Source organism: Podarcis raffonei, chromosome Z (assembly GCF_027172205.1).
Source record: "Podarcis raffonei isolate rPodRaf1 chromosome Z, rPodRaf1.pri, whole genome shotgun sequence".
Lineage (NCBI taxonomy): Eukaryota > Metazoa > Chordata > Lepidosauria > Squamata > Lacertidae > Podarcis > Podarcis raffonei.
This window is the reverse complement of record NC_070621.1, coordinates 25,022,989-25,038,017: the sequence shown is the minus strand read 5'-3', so window position 1 is coordinate 25,038,017 and position 15,029 is coordinate 25,022,989. Positions and strand designations below refer to the sequence as shown.

The 15,029-nt window shown below is 44.3% G+C and overlaps 1 protein-coding gene across 2 annotated transcripts in view; it reads right to left on the bottom strand.

The window, feature by feature from the left end:
* TRPC5 (transient receptor potential cation channel subfamily C member 5) overlaps positions 1-15,029 on the bottom strand; it is a 178,396-nt gene that overhangs the window by 47,185 nt on the left and 116,182 nt on the right. For both annotated transcript variants that reach the window (XM_053374135.1, XM_053374134.1), the window contains 2 exons: positions 9,127-9,463; positions 1,008-1,147 (listed from right to left, as the gene is read on the bottom strand). In XM_053374135.1, the coding sequence (XP_053230110.1) occupies positions 1,008-1,147; positions 9,127-9,463 (477 nt within the window). The remainder of the gene's footprint in view (positions 1-1,007; positions 1,148-9,126; positions 9,464-15,029) is intronic.

Here is a 15,029-nt window from a genome sequence, read left to right as displayed (position 1 = left end):
GCAAGATACATTTCTGATGCATGTAACACTGGCTTCTTGAAAACCATGGTTTGCAAAGTGGGTGTCGGATCAGGAACTGGTTACTCATTCATCCTCACTTTCCAAGTCCACCCTAGCCATAGTTTATCATTTACAGCTGCATTTGATGGCAACCAAGTTCACATTGCAGACCACAATACTATACATCTGAGAGTAAGTCCCACATGCATCAGGATTACGTCTGAGCATATACGTATAGGATTCCAGCACTAATCAGGATTTGAAATCAGCATTTATTTTAACTGAGTTTGCAAACCCTGGTTAAGAGCTTGATGTGGTTAGTGCAAGTGCAGACAAGATGCTAAGAACCATGAATGAGGCCAATAAGGGGTGGGGGGGAGAGGTGAGTCTGTGTCAAAAAGTTCAAAGGGTGAAGAAGCAGACATCCCCAAGACTCCAGATATGCAAACAGGAAATGCCTGAACTTGATCATACCCCCAAATTGTAATGTAATCATAGAATCATAGAATTCACAGAGAATTTGATGTGTTCCAGCGGTTCTCAACCTGTGGGTCCCCAGATGTTGTTGGACTTCAACTCCCATCATCCCTGAGCTCTGGCCTTGCTAGCTAGGGGTGATGGGAGTTGTAGTTCAACAACATCTGGGGACCCACAGGTTGGCAGGGAGAGAGAAAGAAAGCCATTATCTTGGAGAAGCCTGACACTAAAGCAGACTAATGTTTTTTGGGGCTCAATGTCAAGAGTTGCAAAAGTGGATGGTTTAAAAAAAAAAGATTTGAAGGGGGTCACAAGACGCTTTTGGCATTTACTTACACATGGAAGTGGTCAGTAAAAACATGTATTGTTATTTTTAAAGTAAGTGATTTTTAATTTAAAAATGACAAATGGGGGGAAGGCTATGGGGGAGCTACAAAAAACCCTTAAGAGCATAACTATGACTTGCAGGTCACAGTTTAGCCACCCCAGTGCTAACGAGTGCACACACACATGCTCCAGGGTAATGATACCTTGACATATGCAACAATTTTCAGAGAGATCGTTGCCAGGTAGAGAGAGTTCATTGCAAAATCCATCAGGTTCCACCAGTCGTGAACATACTCATTGAAGCCTCCGTCCCACATCTCTTTGATTTCGCCCCAGATAAAACCTAAGGAAAGAGAGTTCATTTCCATGAGACACGTTCACTGGCCACCAAAGCAGAGTAAACAGGACATTGTGAAAACACTATTTAAAAACAGTGGCTCAGAAGCAAGATTCGGCCACCCCCTCTTGCCACTCCTTTGTTTCTGAAAAAACATAATGATGCTGCTTTTAAATAGTCTGCTCTGACAGGATGTGAAATATGGCTTGATGTGGAAGGACTAGTACAAGCATAAGTAGCTGAGCTGCCGCTTCAAATGGAAAAGGCTTAAAAGCCCCTGGAAGAAGCGTACATTTAACCGTTTTTATATTAAGATGGAAGTGCAGCAAGAGCAGTTTGCTTTGAGAAAATTCAGTTTAACTTTGAAAAAGGCTATTTGGAGGTGGGGGGGGGAGGTATCTCTTTCCTTTTTTATTAGAGACAGTCTCTTTCCTAAGTTGTTAGAGACTGTTCATACCACCCCTCTTGACCCAAGCATAATAGTGGCTTTTGATTTCCCCATTTTGGCATTCAGGCTGCACACTGGAGACGTGACAGTGGACCATGCTGAAGCGAGCCTTTGGTGCTCAGTTCCTGCAACTGAGTCATTGTCCCTTCTCTTGGTAAAGCCTCTGCCAAGCTAAGACCTTAAAGAGTTTCTGCCAGTTAAAGAGGGACAGTGGATGGTGAGATGGGCCAGTTCAGTGAGCCAGCTCTGTGTAACGTAGCTTTGCACGCCATCCATATCTGTGTGTCCATTTATATCCCTTTTCAGCCCCATCAAATTCCATGCAGAGTCAATGCAAAGAGGGAGACTGGGACTACTCATCAGCCTCCCTGACTTTCATGCACTAATTTTTTGTGTGCAAATTATTATATAGCTCCGTAGTAGAGCATCTGCTTTGCATGCAGGAGGTCCGTGGTTCAATTCCTGGTATCTCCGGGAAGGACTGGGAATGTCCCTGGCCTGGATAGACCAAATAGGCAGCCTCCTGTGTTCCTAAATGGAGTGTCTGCTCACCCTCCAAACATTGATTCTGCTTAGAATTTGAAGACCCAAAAAGGGGATGATATGATGCGCCACTACCAGTTTATTGTTTTTTATCCTATCACTACAGGCCTGAATATGCATTAATTGAGCTTTATGAAAATATAATATCAATTCTATCTACATTCGCCCAGCAAGAAAAAACAATGAACAAGACAAGCAAATGAAACGAAAAGAAAAGGCACCCAGCCATGTTGGACCCTTCCATTTCCTTATGGTCACTAAACAACAGGGAAAGAGAGAGTTGAATCAATGAGAGGCATCCATTGCACTTGTTCCATTTGTGCAATGATTTTTGCTTGCCCTGTGAAACTTTGCATGCTCTCCTCCCTCTGTGCATCCCTTGCCCTCTACGGATCTGCTTCAGAGGGTTGGGGGAGCCCCCCAGAACAGACCCGAGGAGCGTGTGGCAGGGCAGAGGGAGGTGGGAAGGTTCATTGTACAAATGTAGATCCTTGTACTAATGAAACATCTTTGGATGCATCCTGGCCTCATGAAAACTTAACAAAATCTTATCTTTCAGTTTCTTTTGAACTGTGATTTCAGTATCATCATCTTGCTGAGACTGGTTAAGGAATGTTTTATTTTTCTACCAAAATCTTCTTCTTCTTCTTCTTTTTCTTTTGCCTGTTCAAACAAATCAGTGGAGTGGATTCTGATGAAGAACCCCATATGTTACATTCACTGCGAGTAATCATTGTTAGAATTGTTACTATAGTTACTGCCATGCCGTCTGCATGGAACGTGACTGTTCTTTCCATTCGTCTCCCTCCTTTTTTAGAAGGAGGCATTTCATATTTTCTCCCCCTCCCCCCTTTTAAAGAAGGAAATACTTTTTTTTGCTATGAAACAATGCCTTCCCTCCGCAATTTAACCAAGAGCCCCACTATATCTTTCTTTTTGGAGACAAACACAACCTGTTAAAGCAAGATTCAGGTAGGCAGCCGTGTTAGTCTGACACAGTTGAAATAAATTAAAAAATTGTTGAGTAGCACCTTAGAGACCAACTAAGTTTGTTCTGGGTATAAGCTTTTGTGTGCATGAACAAACCTAGTTGGTCTCTAAGGTGCTTTGTTGTTGTTTAGTCGTTTAGTCGTGTCCGACTCTTTGTGACCCCATGGACCAGAGCATGCCAGGCACTCCTGTCTTCCACTGCCTCCCGCAGTGTGGTCAGACTCATGCTGGTAGCTTCAAGAACACTGTCCAAGCATCTCGTCCTCTGTCGTCCCCTTCTCCTTGTGCCCTCCATCTTTCCCAACATCAGGGTCTTTTCTAGGGAGTCTTCTCTTCTCATGAGGTGACCAACGTATTGGAGTCTCAGCTTCAGGATCTGTCCTTCCAGGGAGCACTCAGGGCTGATTTCCTTAAGAATGGATAGGTTTGATCTTCTTGCAGTCCATGGGACTCTCAAAAGTCTCCTCCAGCACTATAATTCAAAAGCATCCATTCTTCGACGATCAGCCTTCTTTATGGTCCAGCTCTCACTTCCATACATCACTACTGGGAAAACCATAGCTTTAACTATACGGACTTTTGTTGGCAAGGTGATGTCTCTGCTTTTTAAGATGCTGTCTAGGTTTGTCATTGCTTTTCTCCCAAGAAGCAGGTGTCTTTTAATTTCGTGGCTGCTGTCACCATCTGCAGTGATCATGGAGCCCAAGGAAGTAAAATCTCTCACTGCCTCCATTTCTTCCCCTTCTATTTGCCAGGAGGTGATGGGACCAGTGGCCATGATCTAAGGTGCTACTCGACAATTTTTAAATTTATTTTGACTGTTAAAGACAAGATTGAAACAGTATGAAGACACCCGAAACAAAAGAAGCACCATCATTTTATTTACAACCAATTCATCCTTTGCTTGTTTGTTCCCTGTAATCCCTTTTGTTTCCACAGAGGTGTTTTGCACAATTTAAACTCAAAGGCAGAGACAGAGAGAGGGGCATTAAGAAATACTACCTAGTTAGGAGCCTGCTTGCAAGCATGTGCTGTGAGCACGTTCTTTTACGCAATGACTAGTTCCCGCTGTTCTGGTGTTTCAACTCAGATAATCACTCTCAGCTTCGTTTTTAGAAGCTGTGCAGCTGAGCTGTAAGAATACAATGCAATGATTTGTCTTTTTTTTCTTTTTAAATCAACCTGTCTTTTTATTCATAATTTCAACTTGCCTGTGGGCAGATGCGGACCTAGGCTCCCTTGCACCCTTGACAAGGAGATGTATCGGTGCCTCCAAAACTGGGAGAGACCACGGACAAGAAACTAAAGGAGTTTACTTTTTGTTGCCATTCACATTATGACAATGACTCCCTTTGCTCCTCCCCTCCTCTTCCTCTTCCATCAGTCCATCTGCTTCTCTCTGCTTGGTCCTTTCCTTCTGCCTCCTTCCGCCCTCCCTTCCTTTTTCTTCCTCCTGCTCTCTCTGTCTTTTTTTGCTCTAAGCCCTACAGGGCACTCCGCTCACACTTCTAATATTGCCACTGGCCCACTGAGGGGCCCGCAGGACTGCTGCAAAGTCCCATAACAGCAACTGGATTCCTCTGCCAAGGCACCCAGAGGAGCCTGTGAACCTTGTCCAGCTGCCCAGAGCAGCATAGGAGTGGCCCAGGGAGTGCATGGATGGGAAGGTTCCTGGCCACTCCAATCCAGAGTGGAAAGACAGGATTTTTGTGCCCCACTGGGCCTGCACCCTTGATGGGGGCCAACCTAAATAACCTGCAGGTCTGCCCCTGCCTCTAGGTCCCATGAGATCTATGTGAGATTAATTGCAGTTGGGAGAATTAACCTTTCAGGGATATCTGTGTGTGTGGATGAGGCTTTGACACAGAGAGAAGATGTTCTCCCATTCAGAGTGAAGTTTTGTTTTCACTCTGAACTGGCTTTGTAGTGCCATCACATATTTGATTGGCTGCATCACTAAATCTGAGTGATGATGTGATGCTTTTACTCTGTGTAGCAGACAACATCAGTCCTTTTCAGAGTAGATCCACTGAAATTGATGGACATGTCTAACTTAGATACATTACTTTCAGTGGGTCTACTCTGTATACAACTTAGCTGGAAAACTCTGTTTTAAAAATAATGCATCAAATGCATTGAACTAGATGACTCTTAGAAGGACTCCAAGGGTCATCTAGTCCAGGGATGTCTAGCAGGTCGATCACAATCTACTGGTAGATCCCCGGGAGGTTTTGGTAGATCATGGTTGATCGTTAGGTCCCTTTCCTTAGCGCTGGTAAAAAAAGAATCCGGCCCTGCCCCCTCATCCCGCCCTCCATTGTTGCACGATCTGCAGAACGGAAGACGGAGTTTACTCAGTGAGGCTGTTTGTTTCCGCAGCAATCTGTTGATGAGTGGTTGTTCCCCTTTCTCCCTTGAGCTTAGGCTTGAATCCTCAAAAATTGGGGCTTTCCTCCTGCCTAAAAAAAGTTCAACAACTTTGACCTGAACCCCCCAAAAGGGGGTAGATCACTGCCAGTTTTTAATTCTGTTAGTAGATCACAGTCTCTTGGGAGTTGGCCACCCCGGTCTAGTTCAGCCCCCTGCAATGCATGATTTACAGCCAAAGTATCTCAGACAGATGGTCATCCAACATCTGTTTTAAAACCTGCAAGGAAGGAAATCCTAGCAGCTTCAGAAGCAGTCCATTCCATGGTTGAACAGCTCTTAACATTAGAAAGTTCTTCCTAATGTTTAATCCAAATCTACTATTTTGTAATCTGAATCCATTGGTTCAGGTCCTACCCTCTGGAGCTGCGTAAAACAAACTTGCTTCATCTTCCATGTGGCAGCACTTTAGCTTGTTGAAGATGCCTATCATATCACCTCTCTCCATACCCAACTCCCTTAACTGTTCATCAAAGGGCTTGGGTTTCAGACTCTTCTACCTCATAAACCAGTTCTGCCCTACTGGTAAGGACCAGGTTCAAGATAGTTGTTCCCCTTGTATCTACCCGTAAAGCTGATCAGGCAACCAACTTACACTTGCATCATCTGTGCCTTTGTACATGCTCAGGCGAGAAAACAAACGTGGCACAGGTGCTGCAGGTCACTGAAGCAGCTCCCTCACTGTTCATGCCTCTTGTTCATGCCTCTTGCACCATGATGCAGACCTTGGGGTCTCCTGTCTCCAACTCCGCTACTAAATGCCCTTGCAAACACCCCTGTTTACTAGTCCTGCCCACAAGCTCCTGATAGCCTGACTCTTAATCACAGGCAGGTTCTTTCATAGCAAAAGTAGAGACTCATAGGCATTCTTAACTTATTTTTGCAGCCATGGTACGGCTAGGCATGTTCCTGTCATAACAGACTATGGCTTATAGTGACATCAAATTGCAGCCACAATCTACAGTACATTTTCTTCACTGATGTAGTTTAGTGTAGCAGCAAGGAGACTGAATCTGTCAAAATGTCTAGCGACCCTCTGTGCTTCCTGCGTAAGGGTTTGTGAAGTGCATGAAATAAGCTGGAAATCTATATATGGCTGGCTGTTATGTCCACCAAATAAAAGTGCCGCTGCTGGAACATTCTAATAATGCTGGGAGAGCATTCTTTCTTAGGCTGAAAGCTTGCTAATCATCCATGATGCTAATAGTCCAGGAGCTAATGACTGGATATGTTTTCCTCATAGCTTGAGTTCTCCTATATGCCCACAGCTGCTTTGAGGTCAGGGCAGCTTAACCTGAAAGAGGCGAAGAAATATGTGTGTTTATGGAAGCGTGCTTATTTGCCAGGCTCATCCTAATTAAGCTAATCCCCTTATATAGAACAGCAGGACAAAAAGAGACAATGTCACCATCTAGCACTTCATACCTGAGAAAGCTTAGCTTTTCACTCTTAACATTTGACTAGTGCTGCATACAGGTTGAAGTGGACATTAAAAAAATCATTGGAAGGAAAGGAAAAACAAAAAAGCCCACTTTGCCCACATGAATCATCCAGCTCACCCAGTAAAATGTTTTTGAGCTTTAGTTAAAACAACATCCATTATCGTTCCATTATTTGACCTTTGCGAGAATTATTATGATGAGTTATTTTAAGTGAGTGTGATGATCTCCATCCATCTGCAGAGGGGCTGTTTACAAAGGATGCACCTGTAGGAAAAAATCTCCTACAGGGAAAGCTTGAGACAAAGGGGAGTAAATTTCCCCCTACAGTCTGCTTGCAGGCTTCTCTTAGGCATCTGGATGGGTGCTGTGAAAGCAGAATGCCACTGTGCCAATCCAGCATGGCTCTCATGTTCTTGGCAGCTGGTTTTCTAGGTGCAGCCCTTGGAAACAGCACCTGTGCAAATGTATCAACCGTATTTTACCGCATACTGGTTGCCACCTTGTAATAGTACCACACCCCTTTTTCAGACCCTAAAATCGGTCCCAGGGCATTTCCCACATAATAGTCACAGGGGAAATTGTGAGGCGAGATGGGGATCAACATGGGGGCTCCTGAGGCGGTGAGGTTGGGAGTCTGGGTCCTGAGTGGAGGTACAGTATCTGGAGGAGGCAAGGCAAGGCAAAGCCAGGCCTGGGCTGCTGCTGCCCTTGCCGCCACCTTGCGACGCATGGAGTTGAGAGGCAAGGAGGCAGCTTGGCCATGGGGCTCTTGCTTTAAGCCAGTGCCGTTGGCTCTCACCGTGTGCTCTGGCCTTGGCTTGGACCCAGCCAAGAAGCCTGCTCACTCCCACCTGCCTGAGCAGAGGTAGCAGGAGGAGGTGAGGCTGCTAAGGCTGCTGCTGCTGCCATTGCCACTGCCACTGCTGCCGCTAACCTTGGGCTTGTGCTCTGGGACCCAGACAAAGAGGGGAAGCAGCAACCACCTCTGCCACCCATCCCCAATCTGTTCCTCTGCCTCCAACCTGCAATTCACTGCATCCCTCCTTTTTGGAAAGGAAAAAAAAGGCACCAGAAATGCAATCATTATGTGGTGAAATGCAGTATCTGTTTGCCTAAAGAAGGGATGGGGAGCCTGTGGTGCTCTATATGTTGCTAGACTCCAGCTGCCATCAGTCCCAGCCAGCCTGGCCAATAGCTTAGGACTGAGGGGGATTGCCCAGCAACACTTGCAGGGCTGCAGGTTTCCCATCCCAGGTTCAAAATACCTTGGCTCATTTCCATTCCCAAATACAGACTTGTATTTAGGGGGCTGGTGGCACTTTAAAAATCTGCAGACTCCAATAGTTTTCTAGGTGTTATTAGACAGTTGTCAAGGATGATGGGAGCTGTATTTCAGCAACATCTAGAGGGCCACAAATTCCCCACTCCTGACAATTAATAATAATAATAATAATGAGAATAACATTTGAATAAACATAGAGAACAAGCTAAATAATTCATAGATTGTAAATAGCTATTTTCTCTTGTCTTGCAGCCATGTGTTCAGGCTCAGAAATCAAAGACAGGTTTGATCTAGGGCATTCTGTTGCACCGTTAAATCCTCCCTTCAGATATAAGCTATCTAGCCCAGCATTGGCTCCTCTGACTGGCAGAAGCTCTCCAGAGATCTTACTCATTACCCACTGTTACTACCTGTGAGGGAATGGACCAGGGACCTTTTGATTGTGAAACATGTGCTCTGTCACAGTGCTTCCCCAAGGTGTGACAGTTCAGAGTGTGCCTCACAAACTGTACTGTACACCATTTCACTGCTGCCCCTATAAATATTTTAACTCACTTGTACCACCTGGCTAACCCTAATCAGAAGCACAAACTAATGACAAATGAGGAAAAGAAAAGGAAAAAATTATACCTATCTTCTTCCCTCAGCCCCATCCCAAACTGGTAGCAAAAACAGGGGGGAAAGGCTAAATCCAGGAGACTATTTGACCATTTTTCACCCGCAGAAGAGACAAAAGCTACTGATTTGGAAATTATGGTGCTACACCTATTTGCATGGAAACAGCACCCCAAACCAAATTAATCTGCATGCAGATCCCATCAACCCTCACATGCTTTTGCATTCAGTAGTTTACCTAGAACCCATGGGAGGATCATCCATTCAACGATGGTTGGAGGAGGTCCCTGCATGTGGAGGTCAGTCCTGACAATGTGCTGCGATGCCAGTAGGAGCATGAAGAGAAAGGTAAGGTAGGAGCCAGTGTGGCAGATAAACTTTATAAATGGCTTTTTGATGAACAGTCCCAGCCTGCTCTTAGGGGCAATCAGGTAGGCCACAGAAAGCACGGGAAACAGCAGTCCAATGGTGATGCATGTCAAGAGCTTGACCACCCAATGCTTTCGCCGCCATCCGGGAAAGCCATCATACCAAAGCGTCGCTAGCAGCTGCTGGCAGTTGGGCTGGGCAACAAACTGGAGAGAAAGAAAGAGGAGAGAGAAAGGGAGAATCTGAGACAGAAACATTGCAAAGAGGGAAAGCAAGGGATAAGCACGAGAATGAAAGAAGAGATTTTCTGGATGATGAGCACAAGAGCACTCTCCCCTCCTGTGGTTTCCAGCAACTGGTGCTCAGAAGCATTGCTTCATCCAACTGTGGCAGCAGAGGATAGCCATTGTGACTAGTAGCCATTTATAGTCCTCTCCTCCATGTGTTGGATGTGTTTACAACACAGATGCCCATGTAGGCAGAGACTCCAGCCTGCATTGTTTTCTTCTCCCCCCCCCACCTCCCCACTGCCCCTTTTCCAGTATGGATGGCATTATGACCTACTGAGTGCCAGCTCAGTCTGTTGTCCAAGTGCTAATTACAGATGGGCAGCTTCAGGGGTTTAGGTTTCCCTTCTTAGAGTTCTTTCCTGGAACCAACGAGCCCTTTTCCAATGTAGGACTGAGCTTGACAGCTCTTGAAATAGAGGACGGTACTCAGTAAAGCAGGACACATGGCCACCTAGATTGTGTCACCCGCAACAGCAGATGTATGTGACTCTTCTACAATTCTTCTCCCTGCATCTGTCCTCAGTGAAATGATTTCATTTTACAGACTTGGCTTTGCTACTAAAACTTAAGAGGGTTCATATTTCAAGCAGGAAATCCTTTTAAGATTTTGCTTCCTTTTCTACTTTGTGCTAACCCAGAGGAAGAGCCATTAGAAAAAACACCAAACCAAAACCATAGTACTTAAACTTTTAATCAAACTTTTATTTTGGTCTTAGTGAGAAAATGTACCAAAAGGTGCTATGAGCAGCAGTGATAATGCCCCACCCCCAAGAACAGCAGTAGTCACTAAATGTGCACATCACAGCAGGAAAGCAATTGGATTGCTCTCTAGTCATTAAATGACATCCTCCATTGACTTAAGTTGCATGATTCTGGGCCGTCACTGGCAATAGGCTTTCATTTAAATATCATGACACATTGTTTTTAAACCAAAGGGCATAATAATAAAGAAAAAAGAGTGCATGAAATCACCATAAAATGAAAGCCAGCACAAAGGCAACCTAAGCAGGGTTATTTCAACCTTATGAGAAGCGTTTCCAGTTTTGCTTTTTCTACTAAAAAATCTCAGAGTCATTGACACAGTGCCTGGGGGTGGGGGCTGACCTAGAGCGGGCCCCTAGGAGGGGGCTTTTATATTCCTCCACACTCAGCTCATAGACTGCTGGGATAGCTCAGTTGGTAAAGCATAACTCAAGGGTTGTGGGTTTGAGCCTCATGTTGGGCAAATGATTCCTGCATTGCAGGGGGTTGAACTAGATAACCCACATGGTCCCTTCCAACTCTACAATTCTATGATCTTACGTGGGGCTCTGAGCAAGCTTCTGCCCTCTCATGTGGCTGGCTGAACATGAGCATGTGCAGATTGTTTCCTCTGAGCAGTGGCATAGCGTGGGGGGTGCAGGGGGGCCGGCTGCACCAGGCGCAACATCTGGGGGTTAGGGTTAGGGGGCGCAAATCCATGGGTTAGGGGGTGCAAATTACTTGCCTTGCCCTGGGTGCTGACAACCCACGCTACGCCACTGCCTCTGAGCACTAGGTAAAGGGTTGCAGCTCAGTGGTAGAGCATCTGCTTCGCATGTAAAAGCTTCTAAGTTCAATCCCTGGCATTTCCAGGTAGGACTGCCAGAGACCCCAGCCTGAAACCCTGGAAAATGGCTGCCAGTCAGAATAAGCAGTACTGCGCTAGATGGACCAATGGTCTGACACAGTACAAGGAAGCTTTCTGTGTTTCTCTATCTGAAGAATGACCACAGCTAAGTGGTCCTTGCATGCAGAAGGTCCCAGGTTCAATCCCCAGCATGTCAAAGTAGGGCTGGATGTGTCCCATTTCAGAAACCCTGGAGAGCCTGGAGAGTATACAATACTAAGTTAGATGGACCTTGGGTCTGACTAAGTCTGAGACAGCTTGCTCTGTTCCACATCAAAGCCACGTGCCTTTGGGTTATAGGGAAAGAGCTTTAGAGAGTTGGGGTGTGTTTTCAGACAAACCTATGATCCCACACACAGTTCTTTCTTGAAATAAGCCTTTGTATGTCATGTTAATGATAAAACCTGGCGCTGGCCCCAGAGCCACAGACCTGAAAATACTATGGCATCACCCCACTACCCTGCCTCTTCTCTTGTGATCATGAGCCAATGTGCTGCTGATGCTTTTGGTGTCATTCCCGACACTGTCAGTTCCGAACATGATTTTCATACTGTTCTATAATTTTTCCTCATTTGCCCTGGAAAAGGAAGAATGACTGCAAACATCACATCTATTATTCTCCACATGAATCTGCCATATGGGTCAGGCTTCACTATAAGCTGAATGTTTTGCGCAGAGGAAATAAGGAGGACATAGCGTAAGCACTAAAAAATGCTGAGCATACTTCATTTTATATTTCCTCCATCAATCATGCTTTGGGCAAACTGCATTCTGTTATAGTCACAGTTACATTTGCATCCCTAGCCCTTTCTTCTTTTTCTTTTAAGCGACAATGAAATTACGAAGCATTAATTATACATGTTCAATAATCAGCAGTGAGGAGATGATGTACTTTCACCCTGTATCAAAGCAGCTACCAGCACCATCTTTTCTTTATTATCAGGCAGAGTTAGAAGGCTAGGCAAATCTGTTAAGCCATGACATTTTGGGCAAAAAATTATAGGGAAACTCAGCTCCCCTCACAACACTTTTCTTATGCTTGCAATTTCAAGAACCAAGATCAAGGAAAATATATTAAAGTGTATAATCCAGTAATAGTTTTGTAATGTTTGTCTGTATCTCTCTATCTTTCTATCTTTTTAATTTTCCCGAACAACACTTTACAGCAAGGAAAGAAAAACATCAAGGATAAGGAAAATAATATTTCACTGTCCATCACAATAGTTTAACTGAATGAAATTTGGGGTAGAAATCAATAATTTTGTTAACCCAGAAATTCCTAAACCCCTTTTTCTCATATGAAAAACAGAAAACCACCAGCCTTAGGCTATGATTCATCCTTCTGCAGATGCAATGACCATACATGGAAGGATCACCATAGGGCTCATTAGAAAACAGGTCCCCTCCTTGACATATGCTTGTAGGTGCATACAAAAAGAGGTTCATTATAGGGATTGTGAGATCTGTGTATATGCCTGTGGTTATGCAAATCTGAACTCAGAATCCAAGTGTTTAGGACTGGGTGGACTCCATGATTCCTGGTCATTGGCCATGTTGGCTATAGTGCATGGAAATTGTTGAGCAAAACTTATGGCGGGCACTCACTTGGGTAGGACTGGTCTAGTAGGTGGCTTTGTACTACCCCACTGCAAGTAATGTCCTTCTGTGTGAATATTCATGATTTAAAAAGTCATGCTTAGAGTAATGGTTTCTCCTACTTGCTATTGCAATTAGTTTTCCTCCCACGTGTTCCTTCAGGGTAACTTCAGAGTACCACACAGCCTGTCATATTTGGTCATGTGGTGACATCACTTTGATAAAATTGAGAGCAACTGAGAGTGAGGGAATGTTTATGAATAAGTGAACATTCTCTGCGAAAGGGAGCTGAAAAATCATGGAAGGGGGGAGGCATTTTCTGGTGCTGCTGAAGATCTTTGCAAACACAGGCACAGACCTTGTAATATGCAGCTCAATATATTGCTTATCATTTGGCAGACTGTGACACTTCTCAGGGTCTTACTTCCCTGATTTATAAACTATGAAAACACAATGGGTGAAGCAAGCAAAGCCATGGTGGGTGACTGCAACGGAATCACTAGGAATAAGGAGGTTTAAAATTCAGTACATTTTCAGATTCCTGATTGTTCTTCTACAGATGTGACTTTACCTGCCCCACACCTGACATTGTATTATATCATAGGTGCAGTTAGGTAGGGCAGGGCAGGACAAATCAAGATGCCAGAAAGGCTGAATCTGGCCTACAGACTAGGGGTTTTCAATCTCTGATTGAGATCCATTTCTCTCCGGGTTCATGCCCAGATTGGGGGTGGGATGGGCCTTGGTTTTCCTGATGGATGACCTTTGCTGGGAGAGGGACATGGGGAATTCAAAACTGTTACTCTTGCTCTCTCATCAGCTTTTGATGGTATCCTCCTGGACCACCTGTTGTGGGATGGGAGACTGAAGCACTGTGTTACAGTGCCTTCTCTCCTTATTATAAGACTGGTTTCAGAGAGCAACCATGGGTGATTTTTATGACCCCTTGGTAGTTCTACTGTGGGGTGCTGAAGGTAATCAACTTATCCACAATGCTGTTTAACATCTATATGAAGCCCCTGGGAGAATGGTACCCTCTACAGAGAAGCCACAGAGAATGGTACCCTCCGTATGTTGATGATGCCTTTGGAATTTTGGGTTAAGGATTTTCTAGGAGGTATGCAGTTTAATTTAAAATAGATTTGTCTTTTTTAAGTGCAAGGATAAAGAAAGCAAAGAATTTAAAATGTAAACCATAAAGCACCATAGCCTGGAACGAGAAAAGTTCAAAGATGCAGTGCATCACCAAGGGAATAACAATAATGTATTAACTCATACAAAGCTTCCCATTACAAATAATAAAGCTATATAAAAATGAAAGTATTCTCCAATTCTGAGCTCCATCAATATTAAGAATAAAGGTTTTATAAAGTCTTAGATAAGCCAAATGTTTACACGTACTGCTGACACAGAGTGACTGTGTACCTCAATTTTCATATAAGAAATAAAACCATGCCATATAGAAAAACAACAACCAATGATCATTCGAGCCCTGCCCTTCAGATACTTTTAGTTTCTGAGATATCTTTTAAAGAAGGGCAATTAGGCAGACTCTTCAGTATGCTGGTGATATTGCTGGAATCTTGGAGCTAAATGTTTTATAGGTGGTATGCAGTATACTTTGGCAGATGGATATATGTTCTGCATAGGATATAGGATGGCAATTTCATAGAGGCATAGGATAATATTACATACTTTAGACTTGGGAAAAGTCAGAGAGGGGGAAATGTGAGCAATGGTTTTATTAATTGAACTATTCAGGGAGACTGTTGGATTATTACAAGATTGATTTAATTGCTTACATCTTTAAGTGCTTGCCGTCAGCGGCTCCCAGCTGGTTGCCCAGGAAAGTGTAAAGACAAGAAAAGGTTTATTACCATCCTTTTTTATTTTAAACTTTACAGAGAGAGAACCCAGCCTCTTGGATAATGGCATTGTCCCGAGTGAATCTCCAGCCCTCGTCTCTCCCACTTCCTCATTCCTCATTCTCATCATCTCCTCTATGGGTGCTGCAACTTGCCCTCTATCTTCAAGCTCTTTGCGTTCCTACTTTTAAGGCTCACTGGGTTCTGGGAGATGGGGGGTCTGGGATGCTTTCTAATGACAACGTGTCAGCCAGCTGCTGCTCTGGTTCTTCCTCCTCTTCCTCTCCCATTATTTCCCAATTTCCCCCCTAATCTGCCTCTGAGCTGTGATCTCCAGCAAACCCCTGTTGTAAATCTAAACTGTCTTCCTCTT